Source organism: Seriola aureovittata, chromosome 18, assembly GCF_021018895.1.
Source record: "Seriola aureovittata isolate HTS-2021-v1 ecotype China chromosome 18, ASM2101889v1, whole genome shotgun sequence".
Lineage (NCBI taxonomy): Eukaryota > Metazoa > Chordata > Actinopteri > Carangiformes > Carangidae > Seriola > Seriola aureovittata.
Window position 1 is genome coordinate 23143715 of NC_079381.1, and position 26884 is coordinate 23170598.

General features: G+C 41.3%; 1 protein-coding gene across 3 annotated transcripts; it reads left to right on the forward strand.

Moving 5' to 3' along the window:
* Positions 1-2230: 2230 nt before the first annotated feature.
* Positions 2231-26836, forward strand: zmiz2 (zinc finger, MIZ-type containing 2). Of its 3 annotated transcripts, none has more exons than XM_056403262.1 (20): positions 2231-2686; positions 9098-9199; positions 10615-10732; positions 11271-11473; positions 13654-13822; positions 15894-16112; positions 16978-17190; positions 17606-17698; positions 17833-18010; positions 18099-18240; positions 19853-19931; positions 20031-20162; positions 20292-20397; positions 20903-21060; positions 21151-21218; positions 21302-21370; positions 21453-21694; positions 22776-22894; positions 23682-23897; positions 24475-26836. In XM_056403262.1, exons 2-20 carry the CDS (start codon positions 9150-9152, stop codon positions 24580-24582), a joined length of 2682 nt encoding a protein of 893 aa, XP_056259237.1. In that variant the 5' UTR covers positions 2231-2686; positions 9098-9149; the 3' UTR covers positions 24583-26836. The 3 variants fall into 3 exon arrangements, with proteins under 3 accessions (XP_056259237.1, XP_056259240.1, XP_056259239.1); XM_056403265.1 differs by having other exon boundaries at positions 2232-2686; positions 17606-17689; XM_056403264.1 differs by lacking the exon at positions 2231-2686 and adding an exon at positions 2714-3175.
* The last annotated feature ends 48 nt before the right edge of the window (positions 26837-26884 follow it).

A 26884-nucleotide genomic window follows, 5' to 3' on the forward strand; every position in this document is an offset into this window, starting at 1 on the left:
AGGTTTGGGGACTCCTGGTAAAATTTTATTTATTTTCTTCAACTGTTAATCCACTGTTACCTTTTATTTCAAGGACTTAAAAACAGGAATGTGGCTTGTGCAGAAGTTTGGACGCCCGGCTGAGCGAGTATCGATATAATACTTAACTCTAATACTTAATATACCAAGGCTCTAACAAACAACATAATCATTGGATTAAAGCTTATAGAAATCATAACTGCACGTTTTTAATACAAAAGAAAATAAGATCTAATAAAATAAATAAAATCCATGATAGAAACAGGATTTATAAACAGAACCAGAATGCTGATTTGCAGTTTCATGATATCAAATTTCACTAAAGAAGGAAGGAAATAATAAAAAGACAAAGACATTTGCATCAAACACGTGATGGATGAACTTCCCCGTGTCTTCAAACTCTGCAGCCTGAAAGAAAAACGTCTTCTTTCCTTCTTGGAGATTTCATAGATAATATCAGTCCAGTCATCTCGTGCAGGTGTTTCTGGATCAGGTATCTGACCTCAGGTCACATTTTCTGAAGGCAGGGCTCATATTTAAACTTTTTACAAAACTTTAAGAACTTCCTGCCTTCGTACTGGAAAACTGTGAGTCTTTTCATTTTTTTCATTGTAGTTGACATAAATTCCTCATTAGATTTCCCTCCTTTTTTCCCATTTTTTGTTCACGTACAATAATTACATAATTTTCTCCTCTATAAAGACATATATCACTTTATTTCCCTCAGCTAATCAATCAAACTAAAGTTGAATCTGCAAAAATCTTTATTATTCAAACCGTTCTGCATCTTCAGGTGCTGAGAAGTCCTTACAACCCTCTGATGTCGACACGTACTGAACCTTTACATCTGGTCCTTCAGGCACACAGTCAGTGTAACATGCACACCATCGCACACTGTGACGCATCCCTCTGATTTCCAGTGACGCTCAGGTCAGGAGACTGTGAGGGCCGCTCCAAAAAGCTCCAGCTTGTGTTTCTAATTTTGATTTGATCTGTTTTTGGATGTTTGTCCCGTTGTAGAAGCCAAGAACACTCACAGCCCCCTGACTGGAACATCACTGATGCTTTAACTAGAGCTGCACAATTAATTCAAATGTAATTGGAAAATCGCAATATGACCAAGTGTAAAATCCAAATCACAGGATCTGTAATAATCTTGTGATGAAGGTAAAATGTGTCATGACATTGTTGTACATTATTAGCACCATACGTGCTAATAATGTACATTATTAGCACCATACGTGTTGTCTATAAATCATATTCTACAGACGTAAAGGAACAAGTGTGTTTGGTACAGGAACCAACAGAAATCACATCATCATCATTTTCAACATTTTTCCAGTGAAAATAAAATGCAAAAATGACCATTCCAACTGAAATTGCAATATCTGCCAAAATAATCGCAGTATATATATATATATATATATATATATATATATATATATATATATATATATATATATATATATATATATATATATTGCATATCATGGAGCCCTACTGTGCAGGAAGAATGGCTGAAAATCCACCAGTCAGTGTTTGCAAGCGTGATATCTGCAAAAGAGGAGGATGAAGTAGGGTGTCCAAACTTTTGCACATGCAATAATTATCGTTTATTTTTCCCTATGTTTTAAGATCATGAAATAAAGAATAAAAACGCATCAACATGTGAAGTAAGTCTTATTTATACATGTCTGTTTGCTGCAGGAGCTGCATTAATGTGCATTTACTCCAAAAATCAACAAAATATGTAATTTGCTCATGGGGTGCCCAAACTTTTGCACATGCAACAATTACTGTTTTTTACTTATGTTTTAAGATCATAAAATAAAAGAGTAATATTGCATTAACATGTGAAGAAAGGCTCGTTTTTAAACGTGTATTTACTTCAAAAATCAACTAAATATGTAAATTTGCTCGTGAGGTGCACAAACTCGTGCATGTGTAGGTGCTGCAGGTGCATGATTCTTCTGAGTGGAAATCACATACCATGTTGCACGATGCATGGATCACACACACACGTGATCATTCACAGGTGATGTCATTGTCGATCCCTCTCTCTCTCTGTCTCCCTGTCCCTCTCTTTCTTTCTCTAAAATGATCTGCTGCTCTGGTCTGCAGTCAGTCAGTCAGTCAGTCAGTCAGTCAGTCAGCAGCCTGCCTGCCTTTACAGGAGGAGGAGGAGAGGAGGAGGGACAGGGAGAAATGCCTTTCTCAGTGGGGGAGACATTAGCCCTGTGATCTCATGAATATATTACAGCGGGTCATTGTGCAATGAGGGAGGTGGAGTGAGGTGCCAGGTTATGTCCTGCCCAAGCACAGACTGCAACCAGCTCTCTTTAATTAACTCCAGCTTGTTAGTTAACCTCATAGTTACTAAATACGCATCGTTTTTTTGTTGTTTTTTTTTTTTTTTTAATAAATACGCTTATAAATAGAAAGTGTTGAATAGTGTACTTACTCCCTGTTTGTCTGGGATGTGAAAACAGACAGAAAACAAGCTAGAAGACCATATTAATAGCGTATTAAATGCTCGATAACACGGTCAACAAGCAGCCTTGTCTTCTCGTTAGCACCGACTGCGACACTACTGGCCGGCTAATGTCGCTTAGCTAGCTAGCTAACTTAACTGTCTACAAGCGGCTTCACCGTCTGGCAGCGGGGGAAGGTAAGCTAACTGCCGACAGCTCTTCTTCTTCTTCTTCTTCTGCTTCTTCTTCTTCTGCTTCGTGTTTATTATTATTATTATTATTATTATTATTATCAAGCCACAGCGCTTAGCTCGTTAGTTAGCCGCTTTGCTAACAAGCTACTTTCAAGTTAATGTAGCGCAAAGCGAGCTAACGTTTGACACAAACTTGACGCTAGCTAAGTAGCATTCGGTTGCTAACGGTGCCAGCGGCGCAGCAGCAGCAGCGGCGGCGGCGGCGTGTTTAAGACCCTCCACAGCTCCGTCTCCAGTCCTCCTCTAAACCAGGCACATAGTGGAAACTTAACGCTGTCAGGCAGCGATACCAACACAGCACAGCCTCACTGAGACAGGACTCTTTTTTTTTTTATCACAACTTCCTCAGTATTCTTTGGTTTTTATTTTTTTTTTTAAAAACCGTGAACCCGCAGCTTCAACGTATCTGCGTTTATTGAGCAGCTGAGGAAGGTAAGTGAAACAAAACATCTGCTATTCGCATTTTTAGTGACTCACACAGAGACACACACACACACACACACACACATATAGAGAAACGCTTTGTTCTGATCTGCTGCAAATGTGAGCGGCATGTTTTGTTTGTGTTGATGCAGCAGGAGGTGCAGGCAGGTACATACATCCGCCTGATCATCTAGCAAAAATAGATCGATAATCACATCAGTGGAAGGAATTCTGTTTCTGTTTTACACGCGCTCGTCTCTGCACACTACAGTTGTTCCACCATGCACGGCTTGTTGTTGTGTTGCAATGTGTTTTCTGAGGTGCTGGAGGTTGCCAGAGCCTGTTTTTCCCTCCTGGCCGTGACTTCCTGAACATATCATGGGTACAATAACATGTTGTCTTGGCTTGAAGCCAGAGCCTGAGTCAGAGTGGGTCAGTGTTTACATGGGGTCTGTGGATAATAATATAAATACTTAAACGGGCTGAAATCTGCAGAATGAAGTGAAGGGGTTTGTGTTGAAGCTGCCGCTGTTTGGAGCCTCCAGATGTTTGCAGTGGTTTTAGGCTCCAGGATTTGTTGTGTGCACCTTCACATTTAACCTGTAGCTCTAAACTCAGCAACAGTTATTCTCATTAGCAATTAATCCGCTGATTATTCTCTCAAATAGTCATTTAGTCTGTAATAAGTTTTTTCTGTCCGACCAATCGTCCAAATGCTAAATATGTTTAATTAAAAGCAAATCCTCACATTTGAGAAGCTGACACTACAGAATATTTGACATATTTTGATTGACAAATGGCTGAAACCCAAGTTAATGTCATCAGATATCTTGTTTTATACAGTTATGGATTTATTATGAAGCTGTAATGAATAAACGTTGGGTTTTCTGTTGTGATGACTGGCTGCTTTAAGTTCTTTTTTAAAAACAGATAAAGACAGTGAGATTTTTACAGTGTTATCGAGCTCATTCTACACCTGTGCACACCTGACTGAAACTCGAACATCGAAGTTGTAGATATTCTTAGTCAGAAGCAAATCCTCACGTTTGAGAAGCTGAAACTACAAAGTTAATGTCGTCAAATATCTTGTTTTATGCAAATTATCGATTTTATTATGAAGCTGGAACGAATGAACGTTCTGTGTTTTTGCTTGAAAAATGGCCGAAGCCAACGTTACTGTCTTCAGATATCTTGTTTATCCAATTAATCAGAATCAGAATACTTTATTGATCCCTAGGGGGAAATTAGGTGACGATACAGTTGCTCCCTCAAGAACGGAAATGTAACAGCAAAGAATAGAGAACAAGAATCAGGATTATAAAGATATTAAGTTAAAATATAAACATAAAATGTAAAAATAAAAAAAGTCCTTATACTATGATATATAAATAGAAAAGTAGAAATATATATAAATATATATATATATATATATAGAAATATGGAGTGATAGTTAAAATATACAATATAAAAATGCACTTGGTGGAATAGAATTATTGAAATATTGCACGTTTGCACTGTTATATCAGGATTACAGGGTTAGATAAGTAAAGATAAATAAATAATGGAGTAATTATTGATTTACTATCGACTTGGCCTGAATAAACATTTGGTTTTGTTGCTTGAGAAAAGGCTGAAGCTCAAGTTATTTCTTCAGATATCTTGTTTTGTTATTATTGATGGAATAAACGTTTGGTGTTTTGCCTGAATAGAAAAACTAAATGATTCAAAACATCTGTCCCATCAGTCCATATATCAGTTTAATTAAAGATACACAATCAGCAGTAAATGGTAGATAACAAAAATAATAATAAAAGCTCAGAGTAACCAGCTGCTTTAAGTTCTTTTTTTAAAACAGATAGAGACAGCGATATTTTTTACAGTGTTATCAGGCTCATTCACACCTGTGCACCTCTGCACACCGCACTGAAACTCGTATGTTTACGTTTCTTTCCCTTTTTTTATACGAAGTTTTTTTTCTTCTAGTCTTGTATCTGTGTGAGGGGAAGGAAAATTAGAAATTAAATTGTGTCTTTGAGCTTAAATACAACATTACACTTGATACACGCTTTGTAAAAGATATTCTATCCATTAAGCCTCAGGAAGCTGTAACAGCGGACACGCTGTCCTTTATGAGTGTGAGCCGGTCCCTCGTTCCTTCAGTAACAGCATCTCGTCTTTCATTGTTGGCCTCTCTCGACGCTGCTGCTCCTCTCTGTATTAATCTCTCCGGTCGCATTGAGACTCTTCGTGTAAACGCAGGTGCGCTTGCAGGTCACCGGTTAAACTCGTATTGTAAGTTTATCAGGCGACGGCCTTGTTCTGTGCTGATTTGCTTATTCAGATTTGCAGATGGCGTTATGAATGTTTGCAGTCAGACACTTAACTAATCATTTCCATTAGTCGTGAATGTCGAGAGGTTTATTCTTCCTGCAGCAGGAAAACTGTTTTCCTCAGTTCTCTGTCAAATAAGCACATTTCAGAAACGTGTAGGCTGCCATATTAAATAGTAGATATTAGGTCTGTAGCTTATGTAACTAATTATTTTAATTATCGATTAATCTGCCACTTATTTTCTCTATTAATTGATTCATTATTTTGGTCGGTAAAATGTCAGAAGATTTTAAAAAAGCGGCAAATCAGTCGGTGAATGTTTTCGCATTTTTGCCTATAAATTCAACTGATCAAATAATCGACTCTGCAACTAACAGTTACTTGAATCATTGATTAGTCTGCTCATTGTTTTCTTGATTGATACATCGGCCAATAAAATGTCACAAATTACGTGATGTTTAAAAACCAAGAGACATTTATTTAACGAGAAAAGCAACAAAGACTCGAGTTTCTGAGGCTTGATCCAGCAAATGGCTTTTTTTAATTAAACAATTACTAATTGATGATCAAAATAATTGCTGATTGAGTTTCAATTAATGGATTAGTCTTGGCTGTGTCTCATCAAAACACACCTGTAAAGCTTCCAGAGTGTCTGGCTTTAGCAATATGTTTTATTGTGCAAAAATGTCAAATATTGTTAAGAAAAAATTTAGCAGGCCCAAAATATCGCGATACACGATATTATCATGATTCGCTTTTTTTGATATCGTGAAAATGTGAATAAAAAAAAAAACAAAGAAATCCCCAATTTCCACACAAACTAAAATTTCTTGTTTTGTTAGTTCAGAAATTCAAATTACAGAGAAAAATCCTCAAACTGGACGTGGAAGTAGCGAAGGTTTCTCATTTTGTCTGTGAGAAAAAACCTAAACCGATAATCAATTATCCAAATCGTTTTCTGATTAATTTCCTGTCAGATCATTTAATCATCTGATTGACTGATCAGCTGTGAATTAATGCCGCAGAAGATTAAAGTGACAGATCGTGAGTCGTGATAAGTGGCTGTCAAAACAAAAGAGTCAGTGAAGTCAGAACCTTGATTCATTGATGTGAGAGACTGTTACTTAATAAATTATGTAAAGGGGTGTTTGTTTTTTAATTGATTAAGTAGCGGAGGGACTGTTTAATCATCTTTACTGACAAGCTGCCGACCTCTTTCTCGTCAGGCGCCTCATACATACTTTAACACTGATCGCTGTTACTGTTGGATTACATTGATGACCAGTTTAAATTAATTTGATTGTAGCTTTTTGGCTCCAGATAAAATCAGCTGCTTGAAACTAATATATAGAGATTACAGTATGTTTGGATTACTGTTAATAAACGTGTTTAAAGTTTAAGATATAACTTGTTTTTTTGTGTTTTATGATCAAATAAAAGTGTCCTATGACTTCTGCATTAAAGCATGAAGCATCTAGTTGTAATGTTAATTTAATGGTGCGTATAGGTGGAAATCCCTTGATACAATATTGAGTTTTAGTACGTGAATAAACACTCACCCTCTTTACTTGTTTTAAAACAGGGACGCACAATCTGATTTTTTATTTTTCCCGATACCGATCCCAGTATTTTGTACAATCTTGTACATTATCTATCTTTGCCTTTTTGGACTGTTGGTCGAACAAAACAAGACGTTGGAAAATGTCTCGTGTCACAGAATAAAATGTTTTAAGACATTTCATTGAAGTGACATATTTCCTGGCAGATTAATCGATAGGTCGTTAGTCTCATCTCCACTTATATCAACAGTTTGACTGCCACTTCTTCAAAGTGTAAAACAGTTGGTGCATATAATGTGCACAGTTGTTTCACGGTATTATTAAGAGCTGCAATGATTGGTCAATAAATTGATCAGATGATTGACAGAAAATTATTGTTGTTTTATGTTGCGTGTCAAACAAAAACATTTGATGGTTCCATGTTCTCAAATTTGCTAATTTTCTTTGTCTTATATTACAGTAAAGAAACTTTTGCAGATGAATCAATAATGAAAATATTTATTAGCTAAAGCTTTACTGCAAATATTGATCTTTTGACTTCAGCCACTTCATATAATATAAATCTTTTTTTTTAATTTTTTTTAAATTTTAAAGCATTTTTAAATACTATTTACAAAGTATTTTTTGAAATACTTAGAAATTTTGAATATTTCGAAGTATTTTGAAATAGTTAAAAAATGCAATATATTTTAATGTTTTTATTTGTTTTTTAAATATTTCAAAATTCAAAAAATTTTGAAGCATTTTTTTTAATACTGCAAATATTTGATTGAAATATTGCGATACTCGATATTATTGTATATCAACCCAAGCCAATATAAAACAGTACATAGAACATGCACAGTTTCACCAGACTGCATTTCTCCTGTTGTCCTAATGGTTTACTGACCAGACCATTAATTAAGAATATAATTGGCAGATTAAATGATAATGAAAATAAACATCAGTTGCAGTTATAGAGGGAGATTAGAAAAACTAACATGTTTTCTGTGTCATGGCTTAAATGGTGAAAATGCGGTAGTGGCTGAAGGAGCGGAGGGTCAGTTGAGGGTTGAGTTGTGTGTTCGGACTGTCGGTGTGACGGCAGTCGCCGAGAGCTGAAGAGGGACGAGAAAGGAAAAGAGGAGGCAGGGTGGGAGTGATGAAGCTGAGGTCAAAGGAGGCGAAGAGACCGAGAGGGAACAGTGTGTCTCAATCATTCCTCTGCAGGTACAGACTGTGCTGCAACATCTGATAGAGACAGACATCTTACACCCCCCCCCTCCTCTTTGTGTGGTTGTGATGGAAGTTACAAGGTGCTGTTGGGAAGCTGACGCTGCCTTTTGATAGGAGGGAACACAGGTATTTGCAGTCATGTGATCTGAGCGACCCCCCCCCCCCCCTCCTCCCCTAGTCCCCCTCCTTCTATACAAGATGTAGGGTGTCTGACCCAAATCTGCAAAAGTGCAAAAAAAGGAAACCAGAGAGAAGAAACGAGGGGGAGGGGATGTTGAAGCAAAGGCTCTGATGTTGGAGAATTAGCATGTCAGTTGAAAACCATCAGATAAAGAAAATCATTAGCGGGGAGGTGGGAGGAGAGCGGCGACGGAGCGGCGATCGGGGAACGTGGAGGAAAACATCTGGTGTGGAAGGAGGGAAAGTGGCAGATAAACAGGCGTTAAATGAATCAAATGGAAGAGCGAGGTGAACGAGTGTGTGTTGGGGGGGTGAGCGAGCGGCTGGTTGTACGTCGGTGTGCTGAGAGGAGAGTCTGCCTCTTCACATCTCTGTTCTCTTAAATTCCTTTTGAAATCAGCAAGCTAAATTTAGCTCCTAGCACCCCTCCCCCCCCGCCCCCTCCTCTGAGAGGTATCAGAGCTACAGCAGTCAGTGATAGGCTAACATTTTGATGTGCACAGTCCACACACATGCACACAGATTAAAGTGAGTGGCTCTGAGTGGGAGGGCACTACGTCTTTGTGCACACAGTGTGGGCTACAGTGATGAGAAATTGTTGCTGTGCAGCAAATGAGCTTTGAGTAACGGTCTCTCCCTCTCTCAGGGCTGCCACTCGAGGACAGTGGGGGCTCTCTAATGATCCCCCCGTTCATCCGATGAACCCCCTCAACTCCATGAAACCCTCCCTGCCTCCCACTCCACAAAGGTACACACACACACACACACACACACACACACACACACACACACACACACACACTGTGTCCTCGGGTGAACCATGTGACACCTCACCTGCCCTGCCCCAGCGGTGCGTTTGTTATGGTTTTGTTTTGGACCCAAGGGGCCTGGATCACGAAACAAGCTCAGCTCAGTCCAGCTCTCTCTCTCTCTCTCTCTCTCTCTCTCTCTCTCTCTCTCTCTATCACATGGTTCCTCTGAGTCAGAACAAAGCGGGGGGGCTGCGTCGGTGTGAGACGTGTAATACGACCCGGGAAGTCCAGCTTGATCGACAGACGATGTGTTCAAAGGCTGAATGTTTTGTAATCCTTGACAGACGGGATTTAACAACATTGGTGCAGCTATTTTATCTTTTGTCTCTATGATCGGAAGGAAAACTGTAGAAATACGTCAGAAATGTGGACTTGCATGTGTTTGATTGACTGATGATGTCACACTGTGTTGCTGCAGGAGTTGAGCCTGGTTCTCGTAGGGCTTCTGAACGCAGCCTAATGTTGGTGCGACTGGTCACGAAGCCGGTCATTTACCTTTGGGTTGTCTTATCTCGCTATCTGCACATTCGCGTGACAGAGTCGTTAAGCTAAGCTCATTTTAAAACCAGCGTTTCCAGTAGGAAATATCCCGAGTGTCTAAACTAAAAACCGGGTTCCCCTCCGTGCAGACTGATGCGTAAATAAACAAAAGAAAAGGAGAGTCGATGAAAATCAATGAGTGAATTCCGTCAAACGGGATCAGTCGGAGTCAGATCCTCAATTAGAAACCCGCTCAGACAATCGACTGCTGAGTGTTCTCTGGAAGCGTCTTCATTAGTTTCACTCCGGCCTTTAATGGAGTGCAGACACACAGACTGTTGGCTGCTCCGCTTCCCTCCGGAAAACCATCAACGCAACACCCACAGACCGGCAGTTAAATCATGTGTATCTGAATTAATGTCGAGTTTTAAGCTTGTGATTCTTTTACAATAATGAACAGTGAGGTATTTAAAAAAAAAAAAAAGAAAGAAAACCAGTCAGTCATGGTGGGGAAGATTTTGGCTTCAGTGACCCTGAATATAATGTGTTGTGACAGTAATGCTGCTGCGGTCGTTTCCTGTTGAGGAAATGGTTTTCGGAGGAGGAAGCAGAGGGTAACCGCAGCTGTCAGATTAATAAACCACGCTCAGGTTAATCGTTAGCTCACACAGGTAACTGATGAATTCATGAGCTTATTCTCAACACTGAATGAGCCCCGATGATAACCACGCTTTGTTTCTGATGAGTGAGTGATAAAACATGGCGAGGTGGTGATATTGAACGCCTCCTGATATCTGAATGAATGCTCTCTCTCTCTCTCCATAACCTTCCCAACCATCCCTGTAACGCAGCTTTTTGTATCCTCCTGCAGCAGCGACAGCCCCTTCCTAAATGACCCAGTCTCCTGGCAACCAGGCACCAATCAGCACGCAGGATCTCTCTCTGTAGTAACCACAGTGTGGGGCGTGACCAATCCCACACACAGCCAGGTAACACATGACTCAGTTATCCTTTCCTCCTCCTGTTTCCTGTGCTGCAGCCACACAAAACCAGAAACAGCAGAGGCAGAGAAAAGCTTACTGCACTTACTGTATAGTATATTATATAGTATTAAATCAAGGCCTATAAATTTAATTTTTATTTAAAATTTTTATTATTATTGTTATTATATATTTATTTATTTTTAGTTTTAGTTTAGAAATCATTTATAAGCTGTTATAACACATTAGATAAAAAGGGAAACAGTGACCTGCTTCTTGCCAAATAGTGAGCCTGCATCAATGTATGAAAACTGCTATAACTTAATATTATAAACTTGATTTATAAAGTGTTAACAACCAAATTATAAACCATCTTTAAATCCTTTTATAAGATCGTCTTATTGTCAAAGTGGAACCAAAATATTGAGTGTAGTTTCAGTGTGACTCTTAAGACTCCCACCACCTTCTATCTGATTCACTTTAGTCTTGATATGACTGTGATAACACCCCCCCCCCGACTCCACCCCCTTGTTTTCCGTGTCTGTAGGTGTTCGGTGCACCCATGGGTCCAGGTGAGAGCTCTGGCAGTCACATGATGCCCGGCGGCAGCCCCGGTATGGGTCCCGGTATGGGCTCCCAGTTCATGGGCCAGCAGTCGTACGGAGACGCCATGTCTAAAGGCTACGGCCATCCAGTCATGTACGGGCGCCCCAGCGCTGCCTACAACCCCCCCTCAGCCTACGGCGGAAGGTACGTGATGGTTTTCTGCTGACTGAATATTACTGCACGTAAATATAACTCGTCATGTTTAAAAGATGCAGGAGACGACGTAGGCTACACGAGCCGTTTGTTTGATTGGTTGAGACGAGCCTCTAACGACCACAACTGAAACGACCAGAGAGCAGCGAAAAAACAAAAGGAAAAGTCAACAGAACAGACTAAACAAGCTCCGTTTTTACTGTTTATTTACCAGCACAACAGAGAGACGGGTTAATGATGTTGCAATGATTTAAAGGGAGATTCCACTATTTGGCAACCTGTATCATTTCCCGTAAATGTGACCACGCTAACTTCTCACTCGCCACCTCCATCGTAGAGATTCAGGGAAACGAACATCAACTGACCATCGAGCAGCCGGCCTGTGGTTACACAACCTCCTAACTCAAAATAACAGGCGCCTCCTGAACGTAACACTGACCACATTAGCCAAGAACACACTAAGTTTAAATAAGACAACTTTGAAATTACCTGCAGCAGCATTTCCAACCTCCGACCAGAGACCAGACCGATATCACCCCTCCATCAAACTCCCAACTATTGGAGCGTCAGGACGATTGTTTTAGCTCCGTATCAGAAACGATCTCCGTCCAGACTAACACACCTGAAATATAATATAATATAAAATAACATACACAACTAATCACGTACACTGAGCATGTGCGAGCCGCTGTAAACAGGAAGCAGATTGTCGACTCTGCAGCTGTTAGCAAAGACAACAAGGTCAGAAACACTGTCATTCATTCTCATGTTGTATTCACCACTGGTAGTCCAGGCTGATGAGAGCCAATCAGGGGAGACCGTGGGTGTGACCTCATCGTTTTCAAATGTCTCAGTTTCTGTCCATCCAGATACAACACAACCCCAGAGTTTTCAAAACAAAACACAACCACAGAGCTTTCAAAATAAAACCCAACCCCAGAGTTTTCAAAATAAAACACAACCCTAGAGTTTTCAAAACAAAACACAACCACAGAGCTTTCAAAATAAAACCCAACCCCAGAGTTTTCAAAATAAAACACAACCCTAGAGTTAAAAAAAAAAAAAAAACATAATCTCAGAGTTTTCAAAATAAAACAACCCCAGAGTTTTCAAAATAAAACACAACCTCAGAGTCCAGCAGTGTTTCCAAATATCTGGAAACGTAGCAAAAGTGATGCGTTTTTAAACGTAAAAGATGTAGCAGTGTGGAAGTAGCTTGTGAATTTCAAGCTGTAATCTCGTTACTGAATAAATAAATAACATCACTGTCGCACGTTGTCCAACAGTGCCCCTGAACTGAACCGTTTACAATTTGTTTTGTATCCTGTTCAAATTGCACACAAACATTCTTGCTCTTTGTCACTTAAAATAAACTCTGAACGTTTTATTGTAGTGGTAGTTTTCTTTCAGTCATCACACATAAAGCAGTAAATATAAATAATACTGACTGCAAAACAGTCAACGGTTTATGTATTAAGTAGTGACGGAACAGGCTCAGGCCTTTCCTACATTCTTATCAATTTAAGCTATCCACAAAAAACCCTCATAAATAGCTTTGTAGATCATTTCTTTTCCAAAATCTATTTACACATTTTAAAGTTTATATTAGTTATTATTGTTCCATAATTTAACCACAACAATAGAAATGCATCTGCTTTTTAGCTTTTTGTGTCTCAGCTCATGTTTGCTCTCCTGTATATAAAAGAACTTTGGGACACGGTCTGGGAGTTTTATTGTGAAAATATACAAGTGAGAGAAGTGTTTCCTTTTTGGCAAAATACAGCTGAACTGTTAAATAAAGATGATAAAATGTAACTGAAGAGACAACACTGTCAGAGCAGATGAAAGGAGCACAAACATAAATAACACTGATGTTTTGAGTTTGCTGTTCTTTTAAAACAACAGAGTTTTTGAATTATTGCTCATTTAAAAACATAAAACATACGAAATAAAAACATGAAATGACTTTGATAATTCAGCAGCCTCGTGTGTTTTTATGTGCTGTACTCATGCGTGCTGTCGCTGTGGGATTCTGCATCGACATATGTCAGCGTGGCCGCTCTCACCCACGGCTCTGACTCATGCTCGTGACGAAACGCCTCGTGTTCGCACGCTCGGTTCACCAAGTTCACTGCCCACTCATCTCCCCCGTCTTCCCCCTCTCCCTGCAGTTACTCTGGTAACAGTGGAGGTGCCGCTCTGGGCGTCCGTCCTCCCTCAGACTTCACTCAGGCCGCCGCCGCCGCCGTTGCCGCCGCCGCTGCCACAGCAACTGCCACCGCCACGGCAACTGTTGCAGCAATACAGGAGAAACAGAACCAGGAGCTGAGCTATGGACAGGTAAACAAACATGTGTGAGTGACAGGAGGGGAAACACTCTGGTTTTAGTGAGGACTGGGAAAGCTGCACAACCATAACTCCAATGTACTCGCAATTTATAAATAAACTAAATACAGATTTGAATTTTGTGAACTCCTTCTCTAATTTAAATTTAAACACTTAAGATATTTTTTTATTTCAGTTTATTTCATCCTGCATTTTTCTACCTGTGACTGGACTCAAGTTCATTGCCTGATTGGAAACACTTGTTCCTGCACTTCTTCCTGCACGTTCTCTTATTCTGAAGGAGGCATTTTGGCGATCTATAAGTGGAAATAAATGATTGCTCTGGAGTTTAGAGTGTGCAGGTTTCCCAGGATCTGCAGTGGTGTCGTTTCACCAGGTCACACTCTTTTTATTTGACTTTTTTTGGGCTATAAAAATAGATCCAGTGCAGATCCAGCCTGTTCCTGTCGGTTATTTAGTTATTTAAAACACATTATGGCACTTTTTTATTAGTTTGTTTACACTCTTTACACCAGTACTCCTGAGCAGGAAGTCTTCAGCTTTCACTGGTAGATAATCAGTTTTTTAGTCAAATGTTAGTCTTGAATGTGAAAAATTAAACAGATAAACGGCATAAATAAACGGTTAAGACTCTGATCTCCCATCTTATTGAAGACGTCTCCTACGTTCATGTTTTAGAAATGATTGATCACAACATCTTATGAAGTGAGTTTGCATTGGTTAGCGTGGTTCACATCAGATCATCTACATTTATTATATTGGCTGAGGTAAGAATTAAAAATGAATCAGAAAACGGAAGAAGCAAATTACAACCTCTCACTTCTGTTTTTGTAATTAAACGAAATAATTAAACATGGCTATTATTATTCATTTAAAGTGGCTATTATGGTCATTATATAAAAAAAGCAATAAATTAACAAAACAAATTATTATTAATATATTATCAATATATAAAACATATATAGCCTGACCCATGATGAGATGAAGTCTCATTCAGCACTGAAAAATTTCAGTTCAGTTCATTTTATTTTGATCCTTATTAATATTTATATAGTAAATGCACATTAGAAATAAAACATGATATTGGCTGAAAAGCTGAAGGCTGAGGCGTCAAGTTATTAAACCTTAACGTTACGACAACTCTCACTACAGGCCGATGTGTAGTCAGAAAATAGGAACAAAGATTAATCACTAATAATATTGAAAAATATAAATAAAAACTGAACAATAAGTAAGTTTAGGAGTTCCAGCGTGTTACGAGATGGAGACCAAAATAAATAACAGAAAAAAAGGAAATAAAAAAGACTTTCACTGTTTACACTGATCATATCTCAGTTTTATATTTATTAATCACCATATTTTTAAACATTTTTTTCTAAATTTAATTTAATTTTCTTTTCTATGTTTGTCCTGACCCTTGATTTTTAGATGCATGTTTTTCCCATAAGTATCACACTTAAATGTGTCTGGTAGTTACATTCAGCTGATTTTTTAGTTCTACTTTTTACCAAAGATTTCCTGTTGAGTCAAAGTTCAGGGGTCGTCTTTAAAACCGGGTCTCTGGGGGTTTTGTGGACTGCGTCCCTGGTCTGGAGCTGTGGTGTTCGGTGGCTGTGAATCTGGTGTGAAGTCTGCTGACACACACTCATGACACGTGTTTCTTATTAGCTGCAGAGACGTCACACAGTTTGACACCGCTCTCTCGTGCCAGACTGTTTACTCTATGGACTTGTTATTTACATAATGGGAGTCGGTGCAGAAGCTCGGCAAACAGCGGCGTCGTCTCTGTTGGTTCTTATTAAAGAGCTCAAATGAGAAGTAGTTACAGGCTGAACGGCAGATTTGTCTGCAGCCTCGTTGGTGTAAACCAGCTCTTAACTAGATGTAAACCTCTTTCTCTTACACTCTCTGTTAGTGTTTCTACATCCCTGTGCTCACTGTTTGCTCTTTGCCCCCCCCCCCCCCACCACCACCACCACTGTACTCTCTGAACTGTCTGTGCTGCGTCAAATACCAAGTGAGCTTTGTTTTCACCCCCGCTGTCGTACTTCCCTTTCCCTCCCAGATGGGTGGAGCATCCTCTTACAGCACCCAGTTCCTGTCTCACTCGGGCCCCCGCGGCCCTCCAGGGATGAACCCTGGTGGGATGGTCCCTTCCAGGCCCGGACCGCCGCCCTCCTCGGGGGGCTTGTATCCCTCTCACCCTGCACAGACGCAGAAGATGGCCCAGCACGGGGGCTATCCCGGTGGACAGCAGGGCCTCAAACGGCCTTTCCACTCCGAGGTCAGTGAGGAGGGTTTACGCTCCGCTCGTCTGCACACTTTACATGTGCTGTGTTTTTATGAAACGAAATATATACATCCAGTTTCTAGTTCATTAGATACACTCAGGTGAAGGTTATCCAATAAATCCTAATCAATACATGTTCGTCGTTTAGTCGACCGTCACTGATATTAGTGGGGTGATCAAAACATTAGAAACACCTGTAAGTGTAACACAATACACTTCAACATCAGCAACGTTATAACCTTCATAGTTTTAGCTGCATGTGACTAATAAACTGGCAACTGTGTGTGTATTATTAATTATTTATAAAATTACAAATGCAAGTGACAGTTATGAGTAAAGCTAAAACATTTGTCGATTAATCGATTAGTCAGTCAACAGAAAATCAATCAGTAACTATTTTGATAATTCATTCATTGTTTATGTCACATTTTAAGGAAAAATGCTGAATATTTGTTGAGAGGATTTGTTCTTGTTTCTTGTTATTAATTGAATATGTTTAACTATTAGATTGTTTTTTTCAACATTGAGAAAATAATCTGCATAAGTATTGATAATGAATTATGACATTATCACCTTTTCACTTCCTCTTAATCTCTCTTTGTTCTTTCTCCTGTGAATTTCTGCTGATGACACACGATGATGCGTTTCCTGTTATTAAGTTTAGTGTGACAACACTCTGCCTGACGACAAACTGTTGATAGTTTGTTTACGTTAAATCTCTGATATCACGTCTTGGGGCGGTTGAATTAAATTTAAGGGTCATGTGATCGTAACTTCAGTCGTAACGGAGAAAACAAATGACAAAACACAGTAATAATATATAGAAATAATAACTTTTGTTGTCTTGTGTCGCTCCCAGGGTTTTCCAGTGCAGCAGTACGGGTCCGGTGGGATGTCAGGGTACCCGACCCAGCCCCTGCAGTACCCCCCTGGTCCGCAGCAGAGATGCCCCCCCTCACCCTCTTACCCCTCCAGCCGGATGCCTCTCATGGGACAGTACCCTTCTGGATCACACAACCCAGCGCAGTTCCCCCCTGGAGCTGTCCAGCCCAATCCTCCACAGTATTATAAAGTAATCACTTCCTCCACCTTACAAATTAAGAGCCTGACCGATAATTCACTGACACTGAAAAAATACAGATAAATGGCCCAATAAGTGTAAGGGTCCGTTAACTCTGGATATTAAAGAAATATAAGTAAGTAAAGATTTATTTATAGAGTACTTTTCAGAACAAAAGTTACAGAGTCCTTCACAATAAAAGCAGTTTGCACAAAAAATTTATAACAAACGCAGGAGCGACAAAATAGAAGCTTTTTTCCCTTTTTATTTGATGATATTTGATAATAAAAAAGAAAAAGAATTTCTACTGAATGTTTTTGAAGACGTATGAGACACAGATCTAATTCCTACACTAGTGCTAAACTCTTCTGGCTCCAGATAAACGGATCATTAGCTGAGTGTCATGTTTCCTGTCTGTGTTCTCCAGACAGAGCCTTTCAATGGTCAGGGCAGCCTGCCATCGGGAGGAGCAGGAGGATACAATGCCTTCACACAGGCCGCAGTCAGCGGGGTAAGTCAGGTCTGCACTCGCCCCTGTCTCACTTTTAAAGGAGTTCAGTTTAATAAGAACACAGAAATATGTGATGATAATAAGAGAGCTTTTATTATGAAACATTTACGTTCTTAACACTCGTCCTCATCCTCGTATCTCAGCCAGGTCGGGGCGGAGTGATGCCCGGGTACCCCAGCTCTCCGATGGGAGGGAATCCCACCCCTCCGATGACGCCGGGCACCTCCATACCTCCCTACCTGTCCCCGGGCCAGGACACAAAACCCCCCTACCTTCCACCAGACACCAAACCCAACATCAACACCCAGCAGGCCTCCACAGGTGAGACTCCGCCCTGCAGCGAGCGCAGTATAAACAAATAAATGTTACAAACACGCAAAGAAGACGACGCCTCTGTTTTCCTGTGAAGGTAACCCCAGTGACGACCTGCGGCTGACCTTCCCGGTGCGAGACGGTGTCGTGTTGGAACCGTTCAGACTGGAGCACAACCTGGCCGTCAGTAACCACGCCTTCCAGCTCAGAGACTCCGTCTATAAAACACTCATGCTGAGGTAGGAAGACACACACTGAGCTGGTGTGTGTCTCTGAACCATTATATTTGTATTGTTGAGTTTCTATGTCAGACATTCAAAGCTCCATCCAGTGTAAAGGTCTGTGTCCATGTGTAGTGTGATTATAGATCAGCTCTAGCTTCTATATTAATACTGTGAAAGTATCAAAGCCTCAGTCCACAGAGAAATGCACACAGCCTGTATTCAGAAACTGAGCCTTAAAACCAGCCGTCAGGACTTCTGGAACTTTGTGATGTCACAACAAAGCAGTCACCAAGCCCCGCCCACCTGGACCCACCATCCAAACCTTTACAGCATTTGGTTTCTCTGAGTGTTTTTACCTGAAATCTGGACCACTCAGAAAACAGTCAGCCAATCAGAAGAGAGGCTCAGGGCCTCCTCTCTTCCTCTCTACATAAATATTACAAAAAATGGCAATGGCAACAAAACACACAAAGAATAAATAAATAAATGCAACTAACCACCAAGAGTATGTATATCCTCATTTTATTATTGCTGTTTCAAAACTAAAAAGGTGATGTTTCACAGGCGTTGGAAAAAAAAATCACATGTATTCACATAAAACAGCTTCAAAATCTATGTGATTATGTCTCCAGCTCAACAACAATAATAATAATGCTAATGTGAAGTTGTTCTTTAAAGCATTGGCCTTGAACAGGAAGTCCATAAATGAACCTGACACCCGTGCAAGGTCCTTGTGTTGTCCTTTTATTTCCTTTTTATTTTACTTTTTCTTGAACACAGTAATTGTGTCTTTGGTGTCCAGATAATATTTAAGATTTCCCATCTTTCTCTTCTCACACATTCATTCAGACACAAAGGAAGTCACCAATACTTTAATAACAGGACATTCCCATGAACAATGACGTAGTTGTGTCCCTCTGTCCTTACACCTAATGAACCGGTACAGGATGTCTGGGTTGAACTTATGTAACCTTCGTTGAGCAATAAGTTCTTAGGAGCCACTTGTTCTGTAAAAACATTTCCACTCCCTCATTTCTTCTGCAGCATCATCTCTGAACTTTCACTGTCTTTTTTTCTTTTTCTTTTTTCTTGTAGCTGCAGAGAAAACAGCTTCACTTCCTGGAGGAGACTCTTCTCTGTCTGTCTCCCTCTTCATTTCATTTCTTTTTTTTTTTTTTGTGGCATATATATGGCATTGTATATGTATTTTTACATTTTGTTCCCTTGATCCTTCCCCCCTCACTTCCTCCCTCCAAATTCCCCCAAACAGCAAACAAATCACGCCGCCTCGAAAGTCGCACACACGAATATGGAGTTTCCAAAGAGAAAGGAGGATATGATAAAAAAAAAAGAACATTGGTTGAAGCCCTGAACTTTTATTCTCTGAGAGTAACATGAAGGATAAATAGTAAAATATTTGGTTATTGGAATAAAACTGGAGTTTGTAGCGAGGTGACTTTTAGCTGTGACCTTCTGTAGCGTGGTGTGAACTCAGAGCTGTGGACCTCCTCTCGGTTTCTCTTCCTGAGAAATTTAAAACACCAGAAGAGGAAAAACAAATGAGGAATGTTTGATAACCCCACCCAGTCTCCCCCCCCTGACGGCTGTGTTGCGTCTCCCCCTGCAGGCCTGATCTGGAGCTGCAGTTCAAGTGTTACCACCACGAGGACAGACAGATGAACACTAACTGGCCCGCCTCTGTGCAAGTAAGTCGTGTCTGTGTGAGTCTTTGTGATGCTTCCTTTTTACCTGGATCTTCTTCTACCTCTCATTTAACTCTGACTCTTTTCTTCTTCTACTATCAGGTGAGTGTCAACGCGACTCCTCTGTCCATCGAAAGAGGCGACAACAAAACCTCCCACAAGCCCCTGTACCTGAAGCAAGTGTGTCAGCCGGGACGTAACACAGTCCAGATCACAGTAACAGCCTGCTGTTGTGTACGTAGCCTCGACATGACACCTCCCTGTCTCAGTGGGTGGTGTACAGTTACAACAATTAATGTAGGTTTCACATTAAACCGATCAAATGCCATTTTAAACACACTTCTCTCTCTCGCTACCTCCCAGTCCCACCTGTTTGTGTTACAGCTGGTCCACCGGCCGTCTGTCCGGTCCGTCCTGCAGGGGCTGATGAAAAAGAGGCTGCTGCCGGCCGAGCACTGCATCACTAAGAGTGAGTTCAAAATCCAGCACGTTTTATACTGAAAGCCCCTCAATAGCTGCTGCTTCCTAGTTTAGATTACAGTAGATATGTTTAGATTACATTACAAGTGAGGTGTTCTGTAGAAGTCGCGTTCACAAGGTCAAAATCATGTTTTGTGAGATCGCCGTGACCTTGACCTTTGACCTTTAGGCACCAAAATCTAATCAGTTCGTCCTTAAGTCCAGGTGAACTAACCTTTTTCCCAAATTTGAAGAACTTCCCTCAATGTGGTCATCACGGCTCTGAACTTTGACCCCCAAATTCTAATTAGTTCATCGTTAAGCGCTTCTGAATGTTTGTGCCAAATTTGAAGACGTTTCTTCAAGGCATTTTATAGATATCGTGTCCAGAGAATGAGACAGACAGACGAACAAACTGAAAACAATATGGCTCCGGCCTCAGCTAGAACCTTTACAACATCGCCCGGTCGTGTTTGTAGATCGCTGAAGTGACTGTGTTTCCTTCTGTGTTGCAGTAAAGAGAAATTTCAGCAGCGGCACCATCCCTGGGACCCCCGGTCTGAACGGCGAGGACGGCGTGGAGCAGACGGCGATCAAAGTTTCCCTCAAATGCCCGATCACGTTCAGACGGATCCAGCTGCCGGCCAGAGGTCACGACTGCAGACACATACAGGTGAGGTCACACACACACACACACACACACACACGGTGCTCACCTCAACGCACACATCAGTGGTCTCATGAGGACGTCTCTGTTCTGTAGTGCTTCGACCTGGAGTCCTATCTGCAACTTAACTGTGAGAGAGGGACGTGGAGATGTCCGGTCTGCAAGTACGTCCTTATTCCACCTCATAAAATCACATCCACGTCTCTGAGTGAAGTTTTAACCAGCTGTTTGTTCTGCTCCTTCACAGTAAAACAGCTTTGCTCGAGGGGCTGGAGGTCGACCAGTACATGCTGGGTATTCTTGTCTACATCCAGAAGTAAGTGTTCGCTTGTGACTGAGACTCTCAGGAGGTTTGTATCTTTCTTTTACGTGACAGTTTCCCTCTCCTCCGTCCTCAGCTCCGACTACGAGGAGATCACCATCGACCCGGTGTGCGGCTGGAGGCCGGTGCCCGTCAAACCGGACCTGCACATAAAGGAGGAGCCCGACGGTCCGGTCCTGAAACGCTGCCGCACGGTCAGCCCGAGTCACATGGTCCTGCCGAACGTCATGGAGATGATCGCTGCTCTGGGGCCGGCGTCATCTCCCTACCAGAGTCTGACCTCAGGAGGCAGGAACACCCCCGACTACAACAGGCCAGGTAGATTCAGAGGAGGGGGTGGACGAGTTAGTGGTGTCTTTATATGACTTCATTAGACTGACTGACTGAGTGATCATAGGTTCTGTTAGCGAGGTGTTTACAGCTGCAGCTCCTTGTCTCTATATTTGGCCTGGGTATAAACCTGGTTCAGGTCTGGACCGTGTTTCCCTGCTGCTCGGAAACTGCAGGGAAGCAGAGAAGCGCTTCCAATACACTGAGCCTCGCCTCCATTACAGCAAATAAACTACTTTGTTTCCATGTATGATTATTACTAAAGGAGGCAGAGGAATAACTAAACATAAGAGCAGAGAGAGGGAGGGAGAGAGAGAAGTCATCGGTAACGAGGCTTCGTACTAACGACTATGACCAACTCTAGATATCAAACAGAGGGAGTTAGACAGAAAGACCCGCCTCTAATTAAAGTCTGTGACGTTCTGGAGTTGAAGTAAATAAAGACTAAACTATTGTGGATCCCAGACAGAGGCTGTGCTCTGAGTGAGAGATAGTTTGTTTCTGGCACCAGTGGTTCACCTGGCGGAGCATGTGACATTTGGGCTTATTCGTTTGCTCATGACATCAGGCGAGATTCGTTCATGAAAATGTCACACAATTTCACACCACATGGATTTAATTTAAGTCCTGTTGTCAGACATGAGCAGACAAACACACAACAGATTTAGCAGAGTTGTCTCAGGGGACAAGAAATTAGATGATACAGCACGTCATTAGAGATGTAGTGTGACTAAAGTACAGAGGGAATTCTTCGAGATGAAGAGAGACGTCTTGCTAAAGCAAAACAATCCATGGCTGAGATATTGTGCATTGTTATGTTTATTTAGAAAGGTTCAGGTCGAGTCATTATAATTCCTAAATCAAACAAACAGGGAAGTTTCTCTCTTCTGTAGTTTGTTAGTGTATAAGAAAAAATTTTAAAAGCCCTAAAAACAAACCAGAACATTCAATAAATGGTTCATAACATATAATGTGAGTGTAAACAGTTTCTTTCCCAGGATGCACTGGTGACTGTGACGCAACACAAAGTAAAAGTGTTGTCTTTTCTGACTCGTCGTGCTTCCTGCAGGGAGCCAGGGATTCTCCAGCCAAACAGGATTCACAGACTTCCCCAACACTCCCGGCACCCCGACACTAGGAGAGTACGCCTCTGGACCCCCGCCCCCGCTCCCCTATCAGTCTGACCAGGTGAGACACATTTAACACGGACCCCTCGAATACTCGAGTCGTGTGGACGGGAGGAGGAAACGCAGCAAGAGACGAGCTTTAAAACGAAAGCGTTGTCGTGTGGACGCAGCTGCAGTCGAGAAAGGACTAACAGGGAAATAAAAGTTAATTTGCTGATAGTTTCAGTAATGAAAGAGATAAATAACCGTAAAACACTCAGCAGGTGGTTCAGAGTTAATACAATGAACAACAGGAGGATGTTTCAAAGGCCTCCGATCGTTTTTATTTTCCTGATCTTCACAGTTCTTCAGATGCTGTGGATTTAACATCATCACAGCTCAGCAGGTGCTTTAAGTTCCCAGAGAGAAGAAGTGAATACAGCCGCTGCAGCAAACCTACTGTGAGTGCTGACAATGTGCTGCCGTACGAGCTGCGTGTTACGTAACCATGACTGTCGTTTCCGTCTGGTTGCTGAGTCGAGTTCGAGAGCCTTTAACTGAACCTGAAGTCGACAGCACTGACTGAGGAGACGTTGGCTCAGGTCTGAGCCACCAAACCACATTCCACCTGTCGCACGCAGCTGCTCGGCTGTCTGCTGACGGTTTGTAGAGGAAGAACAAAGTGTTCCTCCTCCTCTGCTGTCACACACTCCTGCTGTTCAGCCTCTCAAGGAAAGGCCACAGGGCTTCATGTGAAGTGTGATTTCCTGTGAACGTACTGTGACATACTGGAGAAATCTGCCTTTAAAATAAAGATTCATGTGTTGCTTCTGTATCTTTCTTCTTCTCCTGTCCTCCGTCACCGTCAGGCGCCTCATTCTGGACGAATCGAACACCCCGGGAACGTCCTGCAGCAGCAGCAGCACGGTTCAGGCGTTCACGGTAACCAGAGTCTCGGTGACGCCGGCAGTCCACTCCCGCAGCGCAACAGCAATACCCAGAACTCCCGGCTGCAGGGCGATGGCTCCTTTGGGCTGGGAGGCCCGGGAGCGCCTGGAGGAGAGGGAGCGGATCATGCACTAGATGTGAGTGAGAACCTGTGGATCTGAGGATCCACGTTTATCAAACTGCAAGTGACAGATTCAATTAAAAATCCTTCACTTTCTCTCCTCCCCACACTCAAGAATAACAGCTAATTATCAATCAATATCATTTGCTTTCTGACTGATGATCGGTGCCTCTCACGTCAAAAATTCTCTCGTGTTTTTATTCGTCCTTGCCGGCGACAGTCAGAGCCGCCATATTGTTTTCCGTCCATCCGTCTGTCTCATTCTCGAGGACACAATATCTCAGTAACACCATGACGAAACTTCTTCAGGTTTGGCACAAACGTTCATTAGGACTCAAGCATGAACTGATTAGATGTTGATGGTCAAAGGTCACAGTGACCTCACAAAACGCAACTAATACTAAAAGCAGTGCCGGCGATGTGAACAATGTTCTGACACACCTTTTAAATATCTGTCTCTCATTTCTTTTATGCAAAGATTGTCTTTGTTTTAAGGGTAATTCTTTAAAGTTTTTACAACAGAGAGCAACTAAAAAAGTTTGGTTAAATTCATTCCTCTTTTCTCTTTGTTCCGTCTCTGCCGTGTTATTAAGCTTCTTCCTGAGCTGACCAACCCGGACGAGCTGCTGTCCTACCTGGGCCCCCCCGACCTTCCCAACAACAGCAGCGACGACCTGCTGTCTCTGTTCGAGAACAACTGACGACCTTCAGACTCTCACGCCGTCATCTTCCAGCCCAGCCTCCGCTCCTCTGTTCGCTGTAGCCCGGCCCTGCACCGTCTCTGTTGGCACACACTACTTGTGTGTGTGTGTGTGTGTGTGTGTGTGTGTGTGTGTGTGTGTGCATTAATGCGCAAGAGTGTGTATGATTGTGTTTTTGTGTGTCAAGTCCATTCAGTGCAGCGTAGAGGAAAAAGGAAGGAACACTCTCCACATGTGAAGACTGTCTGTCATGAGGATGATGAAGAGTAGAACAGTACACACAGACCAGCATTTTAAACTATAGCACAAACCACAGGCTGAAGGATCTGTATTTATAGGTTTTAGTAGCTGAAGTTGGAGCATCATCACAGCAGCACAACGCAATGTCGAGGGAAAAAAAGCAAAACCTTTTTCAAAAGTAGAAACAAACGTCTCAATCAGGTGGGATGTCAGAGGAAAAACTCATTGGATTTTCTTGTCTTTATTTTTGTATATGTTGTTTGGTGGAGTCTGGGTTGGTTCATTGTCTTCTTCAAGTTTACTTGAAAAGTCCTTTCACAAACGTCTTCTGTGCTTTACTTTCACCGACCTGATGTAACTCCCCAGTTTGGGAGAGACTGCGTTAAAGGGTAAGGCTCGTGATATTCTGTCAACGAAGTGCAAGAAAAGACCAAAGTCAACAAGGTGTTAGTTTGTCAGCACTCTGACGCCGACTGGTTCCCACTGCAGATGTAAATCTTTCAAAACAGCTCACATATAAAAGATTTTGTTTTTTATCAAACAAACTGGAGGAAGTAGTGCATTTCTTAGGGACTATTTTCAGTGGAGGACTAATCCAGATTTGACGGTGTAGTGAGTGTTTGTGCTAGCAGGACGGTGTGTGTGTGTGGGACATGGAGTTAAAATACACTACGGTGTGTGTGTTCACTGTAGTGGAGGAACTAGGACTACGTGATCGGTAAATTGGAATTAATGCTTCTAGTCACCGATCACCTTAATACTGATCATCAATGGTTAATACTGAGAAGCACTGTGTGCTGTGTAGTGTAGCCCCGCCTCCCACTGATCGCCAAAACAAAACAACAAGTTGTCCGTGTGGAACTTTTACATGTTTTTACACGGCAAAAAAACAACAGTGTGACTCGCTGGTGTTTTTAAAAGTTTTGGAAACAGTGAGAGGAATGAGATGATTCAGACTCTGATACACACAGAGATTCTTTATTGGTTTTGGTCTTTTTATGGTATTTATTAGAATATCAACAGACTTATCCTTTAATACATAATAATCATGTAGGATAATGGCAGTTAAAAGAGGTCACATTTTTGTTTCTCTAGTCCAGTGACGGACTAAAAAAAAAAAAAAAAAACGACCTCAGAGTAAACAAGGACAGATAAAGCCCAGCCTATGAGGGGCCAGGCCCAGATGTACTATAGACATTTTTAACACATGAAGTTGGGAGATCGCTGAGGTTCATTGTATCTCCGACATCCTTCAGCACTGTGACATATATGAAAGCTCCCACCTTTCCCTCTGTTGATTTCACCCTCTTTTGGGGAGGGGGTTTCAGACATACTGTAAATGCTGTGTGTCATGGCATTTTCTGCCATTCGAAAGCTATTTGTATGTTTTTAAATTGTTTGACATGTATAACCCATCACGATGCGGGTTTATGTACTGTATAATCAGCTGTTTTCATTAGAGAACGTGTGTGTATCAAATGAATTGTTAATCATGGTCATTTTAATGTTATTAGTTGGATAATGGATCATCGTTGGCACTGTATACATACTGTATGTTAGAAAATTATAAACAACTGTAAAACTTTGAGGTCGTACATACATACGTGACGCACGTATGACAGAAATCGAACAGTCAGCTGACACTGAGAAATGCAGTTAAAGATGCCGAGTTTGAAATTATTCTTAATACGACTTTTTAAAGCTGACAGTTTTTTCTATGAATGATTTTCCGACTGTACCCTTTGTGGGCGACAAGGCAACAACAAGTGATGTTATTTGCCAATTTGAGCAAACACAATAATGTTATATTTGGAAATTATGGACTATTTAACTGCAAATTTCTAGGAAAAAAAAAAGTTTTTTAATATTTAAACTATTCCACATATTTTGTAACACATTGTAATTGCCATTATTTTCTATTTATTTTTTAATCATAATCATCATTGTACCTACAGTTACGTTGTCCCTTTCCTGAAAGCCGGAATCAGAATTAAAATCACTTTATTTGACCAAAGGAGTTTGTTTTGGAGGCTCTGCTGTCAGGTCATCTTGGTAACTAGAT